The following is a 13,122-nucleotide window of genomic DNA, read 5'->3' as shown; positions in this document are numbered from 1 at the left end:
TTTTAATATGAGATGACTTAAATTATTTTTTACACTGGCTCTTGTATGTGCTCTACAGGGTCCATATTGTTTCTAGACAGTAAAATATACCACCTGTATAACATATAGAATGCTAATAAAGACTTGAGTTTTGAGTATAGGTGTCAATGATTTGTACTCTATAAAGTAAGAATAATTTTGACAACTGGATCTATAAATATAACGTACAAGGATATTTTTCAACGAAGCTACATATACATAGTTATCGGTTGACAAACGCTAGCATTAAGAATACGAGGTTCACTTTATATATTAAATACTGATAGTCATCTTGCTATCAAGGATTACAATAGCAAAATTAAATTGGTACCTCTGAACTTTTTAATTTATTCAGACAGGTAAGGACTTGCCTGTCTAATTTGCATAGTTATTTTTGGAATCAAACTTCTATAATAAGACCAAGAGATAACTAGAAATGTTTTTGGTTTGGTATTGTTGGGATATTCTGGGTATTATAGAACATAGATGGCTTCTGAAAACATGGGTGTGTTTTATTGGGTAAATTCTAACATATAATCTCCCAGTTCACCTAAACTAAAAGTGCTCATTTGACGATAGAACCCCTTAAATCATCCTTTGATGTTTCAATCATGGCGCAAATGGGGTCTCTAGGTCAAATGATAATTAAAATATCTTTAAAAAATCTTCGCAGATAGGATTAGGAAGCTACCATAGCAAGTTTTTTAAACAACTCAGTTATCACACGTTTTTAGAGCTTTTGTATTCCACGGTTTAAATTACTTTTTGATTGTTAATTGATTAAAATTTAATACCACCACACAAGAAACGGAAATTAACAATTAAATAATAATTGATTTATATGAAATATTTGACAGTTAACAATCAAAAAATCTGTTTGATTCGATAAAAAATAAATTGAATATCGATTTTTGAGTACAATAAATTAAATTGCAATTAGTTAAATTGCATCACTAAACTTTATCACACACGTTTTCAAAATCAGAACTTGGATTCCCCTTTCAAATTCCAGTGAGTCCTAATTAAAAAAAAAACATCCGCGTCTATGAATCAGATCTTCTAAGGCGACTTCACTTGACCATGACCTTGGAATCAGGAGATTATCAGGTCGACACCTATATATAGTGAAGCGAGGACCAAAACCAGCATTCTTCTGCCAACCTCAGACCAGAAAACATCATGAAGTTGGTAGGTGTAGACCGTAAATTTATAGAAATAAAAAAAAAACACGACAATCCGTGTCGATCAAACCTCTTTGTCACAAAACTCGTTTGTGGTGTTGATAAACTTTTTTTTTCGTGTTATTCAAATTTGGTATTCGTGATTTGTGTAACGGCTTTTGTCACGGGTTTTGTTGTTATTAAATAAAGATTGCGTTACAGTAATGGTTATCGTAATAGTTATGAAGTGTTGTTACAATTGTTATGAGATACTTACTTACTTCTCGTGGTTTATTAAATACCTAATAATAATTACAAGACATTGAAATAGAAAAAAGCTGTGAAAAAAGTACAGCCCAGAATAAAAGCTCGTGGAAAAATAAAAGCTTATTAAACCTACGAGAAAAGTGCTGCGGAAAATTCACAAAAGCGTTGCCCTTTCTCGTCAGTTTCCCATTTGAACTTATCAAAGTTCGAAGAAACCCCATAAAAATTCTCTTCAAATAATAAAGAAGAAAAAAAAAATGCAAACCGAAACCCGTATCAAACTTTCAGCAAATAATAAACCAAAACATCAACCCCTTATTTTACAAATACCTACATTAATTTCGCCAAATTCAACCCCAAATTATACCAACCCCATTTTCTCCCGCAGATCATCTTAACCGCTCTGATCGGCGTGTGCGCAGCGAGTTATGTACCTCCTCACGTAGTGCGGTCACTATTAGACAGAAATGCTAACATCCTGAGGTCTGAATCTGAAGTCAACGAAAAAGGATACCACTACGCTTTCGATACGGATAATGGTGAGTTTTTTTTTTGACTATTTTTATTTCTTTCTTTTCAATATTGGAAAGTTGGGAGTGACTTTTGGGAGCTAGGACAAAAATGTACGTTTTTAAACGACATTGCTGAAGTTTCCCGTCTACTTCTATATTAATTATTTTAATAAACTCCATTATATATTTTACCAGTGCCCGTGGGAACTGCTTCTCTTTCCCGATTAAAATACAGCTTGTGGCAATCGCGTACTTATAACGTAATTTCTATTGTTAAGACTTTTCAAAATAGTTTTACTAGATCTATCACAGTCCATCGCTTTTTCAGCCAATACTTGATTAATAAATATATGGTACACAGATATTCTAAAGCCTGAAAAAGGACCAAAGGCCACTTTTCAATTGTGTGCAGGAAAGAATTCCCTATGGGTTGAAACACGAGGAACAGCGCGCTATAATTACAATGTCTGAAAGCGCGCCATTACTAACTTCTAGTTACCGTGTAAATACACGCATTACCACAAGCTAAGCTTATTTAAATACCTCCGCACATCGTTCTACATAATATATGAGGCATAAAACTTCATTATCTGCTCACTACACTTGCATAAACGCATCATCATGCGTCTTATACTAACCCAATCTTAGAAAACGTGGGTGCGTCTAAACTTTACGCAACTTTGCGTTGGACCTAATTTGAAGTCTATAGTATTAGGCGTAGTGCAGACTGTTGGAGTAATTGTAGCAGTAAATGTATAATTTGTACTCGTGAGGTTAGGATTACTATATATTTTTTTTATAAAACTTGGCGTAGTGCGTCGTTACGTTATTTTCAGTTTTAAATTTTTAACCGCCTTCCGAAAAATTACCGCTGTATTCTTACGAGAAAAATTGTGAAGATATTTTTAAGTTTGATACTAAAATAATTAAGTAATTAAAAATAATTAAGTTTTAAAAACTGAGTAGAACAGAATATCGCATTATGGTTTAAACAACCCTACAATGGTATTAAAGAAACAAGTGCGAGTCGGACTCGTGCACGAAGGGTTCCGTAAATTACAGTTAAATCAACCTATCTCAAAAACTATAAGAGATACTTTGATCAAACCAAAAATCGTTGAAAGAGTTAATTAGCATGCATCACCTCTATTTTTTTTAGAATTTTATACCCCGTAGTTATAAAAATAGAGGGGGGGGGACATACTTTTTACGACTTTGAGAGCTGATATCTCAAAAACCGTTCACTTTAAGAAAAATGTTTTTTAGAAAACTTTATATCATTTTAAAAGACCTTTCCATTGATACCCCACACGGGTATGTACATCGAAAAAAAAAATTTCATCCCTCAGTTACATGTATGGGGGGCCCCACCCCCAATTCTTTTTTTTACTATTTAGTGTCATATTTTTGTAGCGGTTCATACAACACATATTCCCATCAAATTTCATCACTGTAGTACTTATAGTTTCCGAGTAAATCGGCTGTGACAGACGGACAGACGGACAGACGGACAGACGGACATGACGAAACTATAAGGGTTCCGTTTTTGCCATTTTGGCTACGGAACCCTAAAAACGGCTCTGATGATATTTTCCAACACCATATCGGATTAATAGGTATAACCTATGTATTGTATTCACTATTCTGGGCATCACTAAACAATATCACTAATTAGACTTGAAGTAAAGTTAGTGTGTCCACGCTCTTATACCAACGATCCGTATTATTAGCAAGTTGCACATAATTGCAGATTACCTACTCTCAAGCAGTATTATAAAGTGTTAGATAAGATCTGCCTAGTTAGTTCGCTTGAAGAAGACTTGTAATTTTCACAATTAGTTCACGAGTTTTGGCAAGCTAATCTGTAACACTAATTTAATAGTTAATTTATGTCTGAGCAATTTAAGGATTCTTGTTAATTTTAAAGCAAAAAAGTTTTTCTTTTTAATTAAAATCCTTATAACGTTAACAAACTTGTCACTGCAACCTATAAAACATTCCAGCTTGCTTTCCTTATTGCATCAGATTATAAGTTTACTTAAGATTTGTTGATAACAAATCCTAGTGGCTTCTCAAATGTGCAAGATGGCCTACAAACTGACTGCAAGCCGTTATAGAAACTATCACATCTAATCTATTCGAGTAGGTGAAAGAACAAAAAAAATCGGTAAAAAAAACTTTTAAGTTAAACGGTTTCACTTTATGTGCACTGAAAACTAGAAAATAAAAAAAACTGTTAAGTCCTTACCTATAAACCTACGTAGGTGGTCCCGGTCATATTAGACTAAAATAAAAACGTGGGGCCCATTACCTAACTATTGCTGTAGTACTTTCTTCTAGAGGTATAATAGGTGTGGATTGCATCGACTTACTATAATCGTAACTGGAGATTTGGCAATCAATAATCAGCCGTAGCGGCTTCACCAGCGCACGCCTAGCTCATGATCTACCAAAGTATAAAGATATGCTTTGCCATAGGTAGGATTTCAGAGGGCCCCACGTTTTTATTTTAGTCTAATATGATCGGGACCACCTACGTAGGTTTATAGGTAAGGACTTAACAGTTTTTTTTATTTTCTAGTTTTCAGTGCACATAAAGTAAAACCGTTTAACTTAAAAGTTTTTTTTACCGATTTTTTATTTTCTAGTTTTTAGTATTTAATGAAAATGCTTACCGAATATTCCTCATTCTATATATGGGTCAGCAGCTGTGAGGGAGTGCCAGTCTCTTACTGACTAAAAACCGTTGTGTTTCGTCGTAGGCCTTTTATGTACCAGGACCACGGTAACTCTTTCGAACAATCCCGCAGGCCTGGGCCCCGCTGGGGTTGCTGACAGTATTCTACTTGTGTAGCCCTTTCATTTGATACCCATATTGAGGGGGTTGTGGAAAAAATATGTAATCCGCCATTTTGTACCGGCGGCCATCTTGGATTTACAATGTTATTGATATTACTATATTGTATTTTCATCGGAATTGAAGGTGTGTACCAAATTTCAGATCAATCTGACAACAGGAAGGTACTTAAATTTGAATTACTAAATTTGACCCAAGAATAATAAATAAATAATAAAAAAAAAAAAACAAACAGGGTGAGCTAAATAAAACCGTTTAATAAAAATAATTTAAAAAAACATAGTCGTCAGGAGCCAATTACAAGCCTACATGTCCTCCTTGCAATATAGAAATGCAAAAATAACCACTAACTCTTCATCTTCCAGGAATCCACGCAGACGAAGCAGGAGTTGAAGCCAACGGCATCCAGGCAGCCGGCAGCTACTCCTACACTGGTGATGACGGCCAAGTCTACTCCGTGAGGTATACGGCTGATGCCAACGGCTTCCAGCCTCAAGGTGCTCATCTGCCGACCCCACCGCCCATTCCGGAGGCTATTGCGAGGTCGCTGCAAGAGAACGCGAGGGATGAAGCTGCTGGCATTTATGATGATGGTGAGATTTTTTTTTTATATTTAATGTTAAATTGTGGTTAAGTGATTTTCTGAAATTCACGCGAATATTAGGCATTTAAATAAAACTGCTTTTACAGATTTTATCGCTGTTATATTAATATTATTTAGTCTCGACGATGATAAAATCAGTAAAAGTAGTTTTATTAAAATGAGTTGAGTGTATCCTAAAAAGGAAAAAAAATCGATAAATAGGCATTTAAAATAACATACATTTCATCAGAATTGAGAACCTCCTCCCTTTTAGAATGTCGGTTAGAAACAGGTAGTCCTATGTCTGGAAATTATGTTGTAATTTTTATTTGACAGTCTTTCTACCTACAAAAGAACGAATATCCTATTATCAATCGTATCAAGGGAAATGAGAAAAAACAAAAGCGTATCGTGTTTCCTTACAATAGGACACCAGAGGTCAGACAAACAATTGTTCTACATAATCACATCCCTCGGTATGTTGTAGAATTCAGTGTAACTCAAATACCGTACAGAGGTTTTTAATCATGAGAATATTAGCATTTTATAGCCGTACTTACTTTCAAATTGTCAATTAGTAATCCTACAAGAACTAACAGAGCTGATATCGAGCGTCAATCAACATTCTGTCTCGTCCAACACAGATGACATAGCCATTAATCTAGATAGCTTTTTAATAACCTAGTAATTATCACCTCATGGCAAGTCACTTCTAGCCATAAGATGTGATTGGAAGTGAGTAATTGCGGCTAAGGATATTTTGTTTGTGTTAATTGGTTTAGTTAGCTTAGTTTTTGGTGACGATTAGATTTTGAGTCTGAAACATTTAAGCTTTTAGTATGTCGGTCAGGAATAATAAGGATGATATACCATCCAGTTTAAAACGTTGATGATGACACTAGCTTCGGCTAGTGGTTCCTCCCGCGTCCCGTGGGAATCACTTCGCTGACCTCGGTAAAAAAAGCCTAGAGCCTTGTTCATGAATGAGCTTATAACACTAAAAGAATGTTTCAAATCGATTCAGTACGTCCTGAGATTAGCACGGTCAAAAAAACAAAAAAACACTTGTGCCTTACATGTGCTATTATAGTATAAATCTGTTCAAAGAATAAAACTTATCATTTTCCCTTTCCACATTACAGGAAGCTACCACGACGCCAGATACGCTCCCGGAGTCATCCTAGCCCGCAAGCAGTACCAGGCTCCGAGATACCCTTTCAACCCTTACAATCCTTACAACCCTTACCGTCGTTACTAAGCACCTACTGGCCAGTAAACACAGCAACACAGCAAGCAACATTGTACAGTGCCATTTGATATAGATTAAGAATATATTATACATACTGTAAAAAGAAAATTATAGAAGTTCAAATGTAACGTGTGATTGAAAAACTTGGGTTTTTGTATGAAGGGTTAGGCCCCATATTTGTAGTAAACTTTTGTGAAAAAGTTGCGTCAACAAGTTGCTAGCAATATTGCGTTGCACAGTCGATACAGGCAGTTGAAAAGCTCTCGTTCGACGCAATATTCTTGTTGCGCAACAATGTTGATCAACGCTATACAAATGTTTACCATTAATACGAGGTTTTTTTTTGTAGGATTTTAAACAGTTTTTTCGTCACACGTTTTGAGTTGATCTTTTGTACGTTATTTTGTATATTGAAGCAATAAAGTTGCAATTATATTTGATAATGTTTTTAATTATTGTTTTATTTGTACACGTTCGTAATAATGACCTTCACGGTTCAGTTTCCCGAGATCTTGTAATTTGAGAACTGAGAAATAGTTTCAGTTTTTTCATGATGTATTGTGTTACATTTTGATTGTTGGTATCTGAATTTTAACTGAATTGAGAATGAGATTAATATTACTGAAGCAAAGTAGGTATTTAAAGTAAGAAAAAATCGAAAAAAGAGTTTTTATTCATTTTGCAAAATAGAAAAAGTCGCTCCTTTCGAAACACTGGTAGGTACTCAGCTGCCTCCGGGTAGACTGGAGGCCGACCCCAACGCGTTAGGAAAAGGCTGGGAAGATGATGTTGTTTCGAAATGATTTCCTACAAAATACTATCAGGATCAAGTTGAATTACAATGTACTGGAAATAGTTCTCCTTATAATATATCTCTACGTAGGTAATGAAATCATAACTTAACAACTTACCCATCAAATCTGGATTACCGAAAGAATTTCGGATTAGGAAACCGACTCTCAAGAAATCAGAGAATTATATTACAATCTTCAAATGATGATAAAAAGTAATAAAAGTTGATAGAGATGTTTTAATACGAGTAATTCATTATAGTCATAAAATTTAGTTTATTGCAGTTGATAGTTTTAATAGTAGTGAATGAACCGTTTCTTGGTATGCTGCTGTTGAAATGTTTTAAAAACAGAGTAATCCTATAAAATAGAATGTCTGTATACTATTTGATGATTGATTGGGTTGCAAAAATGATAATATTTTTATAGCTGGCTATAAATTGAAAATTATTTCAACTTCCTATATTTCAAAAAATATTACATATTTCTTACTGAATCTTAGATGATCTATTTTGTCTGTTCCAAAAGCCTTTTTTTAAAAGGCAGTTTTTTAATAACATTAAGTAACTTGAATGAAATTAGAAGAAGAAAAATAACAATAATAGGGTAACCCTTTAAATAAGTTATGCAAGACTCACATTCCCTGCAAAAAAGATTCATGAGATAAAAATTTACAATCAAATGGCCCCAAAATGCTCTAACCACAATTCTATTCTAACGCATCCTTCTATAATACCATCCTTACAAAACACATTAATCATTTCTCTAGAACCAACACAATTCCTGCTTATCTTAACCTTTATAACTACATTCTACTCTTTGTCACCACTTTCGACAAGCCTCACCCTAGATATAAAGTCTAAAGCAACGCCAAGCACATCGATCCATCTTAGTCGCGATAATTAAGTGTTATTATTAGGCTTAGGTCACATCCAGTGCTCTTTAATCCGTGCATTAATCATGCTTTGATAATATGTCTTTGTTGCTTCATAAATCTAAAATTGTTAAGGATCTTGTTTTCTTAGCGATCATATCTGATGTTTGGTTTGAATGAGATGTTGCGTTACACTGAAGGGCTTCTTGGGTGTTTTCGACATTAATCTTTGTCAGTGTCTGTGCTCAATATACTCATAACACTAATATGTATTACTAGTTTCTGCAGGCGGCTACGCCCGCATCGAGTTCGGTTATATCGCGTTTCCAAGAGAACTCTTCAAAAGTCCGACAAAAACTATCCTATATTCTTGAACTGTATGAACTGAATTAAATTTTATGAAAATCAGTTCGTTGGTTTAGACGTGAAACAGGCAGACAGACAGACAGTTACATTCGCATTTATAATATTAGTAGTTAGTTATCTGTATTTAGATACGGTATTAAATGGGTCGCATATATGTATTTGTTCGCGAAGAAAGAAAGAAAGAAATAATAATAATAATGTCGGTATGCATCGGCTTGAGTCCACTGTGTGTTCGTGAACAGAAGTTGCAGTTTCGCGGACATATTAGAAATGTTCGTACGCTATTTGTTACAGTTTGCTCAAGCGACTAGAAAAGAAGAACCATTTGAGTCTATATTGGCGTCAATGTGCCGCATATGGGAGTCTTACCTTATAGAATAAAAATACACTTTGAAGTCTCGCTTAATAGCCATAACTCAGTTTAAACAATTGATTCTGACATTTGGAATAGGATTCGGTCTAAAATTAGAGTCTTATTAGTTTCATTTGAATAAACAGGATGTTTGAAATTATATTTATGTTTTTTTTTTTAATAATTTGACAAAAAAAATGTATCAAACGCAAATTGAATTTATGAGTTCGTTTTTTAACAGTTTTTAATTTATGGTGCGAAAACCGTAGGTACATAATTAAGTTTCTTTTTATTTCCCCAATTTATTTTTATGTAGGTAAGTAGAGGAGCAAAGCGGGTTTAGGATCAATGTCGGATGTTAACCTTTTGACTTAAAATTAAAATCATAAAAGTGTTTCTTTCGTAACAATTTACATGTGGCGTTTGCTTTCACATTTAAGTATAAGTTTGTAAGTAGATTTACCTAGAATATATTAAAAAGAAATATTTTACTTTATTTTCTTGTGGAATTTGTAAATTTTAGAGTTTTTCTATTTAGCCCTTGTTGTCTCACTAATAGGCGAAAGCTTCCACGATAGCCTTCTTTCTCTATCGGTCGCTTTTTGCGATGAAAACAAAATGCTTTTAACAGAAATATAGACTAAAAACTTAAAGGTAGGTAAAGTTACACTAAAAAGATACATTTAATAATTGCTGGGCGATAGGCCTTTCTGCACTCAGAGTCAGATTTATCTAAACATCTCAACTCTAGTTGGTTAAAATCTCGCTTCTTGATGATTTCCGTAACTAATTGTCATAACCACAGACGTTGTTAAAAAGTAAATTAATGAATATTTATAGTTGGATGAGTTGTTAGTTTTATGACGGTTAAAAATATGCACTTTTGTTTTCTTTGGCAAAGCGTTTTGCTATGAATGAGTTTGCAGAGTGCATACTCAGATATTGTAAATACGTAGTTTTGTTTAATGAAACTCAACATTGTACATATGGAATGAATATCACATAGGTAATTAAAACCATCATTTGAAAACGACTCAATTCAGGTATTAAGATGTAGGATTTCTGGATATATGGGCTTATCATTCCACAAAGGCGGTATTTTTAAGTTTTCTACGTGTGAAATCAAGCCTATGGCATCTTCATTTAAGTAGGTAGGTACTTGACAAACAAAGAAAAAAATATATAGGTGACCGTGATATTTGGCTGGTCCTCTGCTCGGTATGGGAGTAACATTGTAATTGAACGATTTCATTAAGTGGAAATAGTTGCAATTAAAACTTAAACTTATATTTATAGAACAAGTAGGCAATAAAGGAAGTAAAAATAGTTATTGAACCACTTTTACTACTAGGCGAAAATTCTAATTTGTCGGTTAATTCTCTCACAAAAACCAGATTCGTGGCTTGTCTACCCATTAATATTTCGACGTAATATCCTAGAAGTCATAAATAGGAACTATTACTTACACTACTTAACATACACGTACATAATGATTATTTAGCATTCAATCGATCATTAATCGATATTATTATCGATTACATAAGCTCCGAATTGCAACCCTGACTCCTAGAGCATAATTAAAGATGCAATCAGACTGTTACATAAGATATTACAATTGGATCATAATATTACCTAATGGAATTGATATGGAGTAATTATTCTAACTGTTACTAAGTATTGGTTGATGGATGAATGAACTTTTTTTATGGGTAATCATCAAATGAGCCAAGCTGTGGGTTAGCAGCAGTGAGGGAGTGTCAAACTCTTTCTGAATAAAACCCATCATGTTCCTTCGTAGGGCTTTTATGTACAGGGGCCGCGATGACTATTTCGAACAATCATGCAGCAGACGAACGAACCTGGCAAGATATAAACGCAATTTTTGCTTTAACCAAAACGGCCATCTGATACTAAAACAATAACAATTCATATTCTTTCCAATATGGATTCAAATCGATTCATTCATAACTATTTTCACCTAAAAACTACAGGCAAAACTAAATAGAAAAAGAGTATAGTCTCTGCCAACGCTACCTGCATCATTAATACCTATCATACTAAAAATCTAGCTATGTATAAGTATAGTAATTTAAAAGCACCTTATTTAAAATTCGGGACGCATATTTACGTAATGGCTGCTAATTTTGTATTCATAATATCCTACCATTGTCCAGGATATAGCGTTAAAAATGGATAACTACTGTAAAGTAAAAAGGTGTACATAGTTGGGTGTGACTTAATAAATCTTTGCGTCAATCATAGTTATAGTACCCACAAACTGCCGACAAAACAGTCGGCCGACAAATGACAGATAGGGCAGTCGCTCCTTGTAAAGCACTGGTACTCAGCTACATCCGGTTAGACTGGAAGCCGACCCCAACATAGTTGGGAAAAAGGGCTCGGAGGATTTTCATACTGATTTATGAGCCCAAACAAACTATCGGCCGACTTAAAGTTTGCAGTGTACTCTTAATATTTTTGCTATTGAGAGTATGGGGACACCTTCCAAGGTGAATTGTATAATACCTCATTATATTAAGTAAGTAATTTTATGTCAAGCGACACATTAAAATTATTGGTAATACTTGGCAAGCAAGTGTATTGACGTAGGTACTAACCCTGTTTAAAGGCACGGCTATTTAGCAACCTGCTGAGTAATTATTTTAATGTAGTGATTATTATTCAATTTGTAATAATATTCCATTGATAGGTACCTACCTATTCAAATTCAGATCACTTTTACTTTATAAATAAGCTCCAAAGAAAGGTGTTGTCGAAAAGCTTAAATTCATTGCTCTTTCTATTATAAAATTACTTCTAGACCTTAGAAGAATATACATATTTACTGTAGATAATCTATTTAATATTTATTTGATACTATATACTGTAAGCTTTCGCATGCCTACTGAAGGCGAAATGTGCGCTGCTAATTAAAATACTGTTACCGTCCTTTGTTAAAAAAAGATTTATCATTAATCTCTTTAGCTAAATATCGTATCACTTTCATTAAATCCACCGTAATTGAGGCTTATATCATAATAAATACAGTATCCATTTGAACACGTGCCTAAAATAATAGCCTACAATCATCAGACTAAAGAATCTATTAGAATGACCCAGTGATCCAGTTGTCAATCATAACGAGGTAGGTGCGAATGTTACAGTTGAGTTACAACTGAGTTACACTTGAGTTACGTAAAGTCACTATTGTGCTATCAGTTATTAGTTAGATACAAATATATCGAATGTTTGGACACTGCGCCGGAGTAATTTCGTTACTTAGTGTAAGTAGAGCTGTGAATGTTTAGATGGGGCCGCGTGTTGTCGTAGTGGATTTTTCTTGGCTATAATTTTTAAGGAAACCGAGTTAGATGACACAGGAATTAAATAAACATTAGATCTCTTGTAAAGCTTTCCAAAGTAAATCAAGCTTACTTTGTTGAATGAAATGAATTTACTTGCGAAAAGTATTTACTTTACTCCGTTTTTCACGTAATTACAATAATTTTAATGTATTTTAATTGAATTAGTATCGTAATTGAAGAAAAAATGAACACATTTAATCAAAGACGTATTTGACTTTAAATGATATTATTATTTAAAATCTTACGATCAAACATATAACTGTCATAAACTCTATTTTAACTCATTACATATCTATACAAAAATTACCCTAACATTGCAGAGGCACCGTCATATCTATTCGTCACTGAGTCTATGGCAGTGCTCCACTTATTCAGCCGGCGGGCGCATCTCGTTACTTCTGTTACCTAACAATGCTCTCGTACTTGAATCACATTCCGCTGTGACTACTGTAGCTGTGGACTTGATACTTTTATTTGGTTAGATAGGAACAGAGAAAATTGAATGACGCAAATTAAGATTTTAAGAGAAAATTATCATCATCATCATCATCTCAGCCATAGGACGTCCACTGAACATAGGCCTCCCCCTTTGATCTCCACAGATACCTGTTTGGATTAAATTATTTGTGAGGACTGAGTAAAATATTATTTAAAAAGGGATTGAGAACACTAGGATGGTGGCTAAATATGTATTTGGATCACGCACGACTGTAGAATAAAGATACGAC

General features: G+C 34.1%; 1 protein-coding gene across 1 annotated transcript; it reads left to right on the top strand.

Annotated features, from left to right (window-relative positions):
* Positions 1 to 1,148: 1,148 nt before the first annotated feature.
* On the top strand, positions 1,149 to 7,098 carry LOC124638570 (cuticle protein 3-like). Its single transcript, XM_047175584.1, has 4 exons — positions 1,149 to 1,206; positions 1,834 to 1,984; positions 5,180 to 5,407; positions 6,540 to 7,098. The coding sequence occupies exons 1-4, from the start codon at positions 1,198 to 1,200 to the stop codon at positions 6,653 to 6,655; spliced, it is 504 nt and encodes a 167-aa protein (XP_047031540.1). The 5' UTR covers positions 1,149 to 1,197; the 3' UTR covers positions 6,656 to 7,098.
* Positions 7,099 to 13,122: the final 6,024 nt, after the last annotated feature.

The sequence above is a fragment of the Helicoverpa zea genome, chromosome 17, assembly GCF_022581195.2.
Source record: "Helicoverpa zea isolate HzStark_Cry1AcR chromosome 17, ilHelZeax1.1, whole genome shotgun sequence".
Lineage (NCBI taxonomy): Eukaryota > Metazoa > Arthropoda > Insecta > Lepidoptera > Noctuidae > Helicoverpa > Helicoverpa zea.
Note: the sequence above shows the minus strand (reverse complement) of the source record. Positions and strands in the feature narration are given on the sequence as shown.

Excerpts from the sequence above, each read along its gene's own strand:
- LOC124638570 (XM_047175584.1), top strand. Across the intron at positions 1,985-5,179 it reads CGCTTTCGATACGGATAATG|GAATCCACGCAGACGAAGCA; the intron begins GTGAGTTTTTTT and ends TTCATCTTCCAG. Across the intron at positions 5,408-6,539 it reads TGCTGGCATTTATGATGATG|GAAGCTACCACGACGCCAGA; the intron begins GTGAGATTTTTT and ends TCCACATTACAG.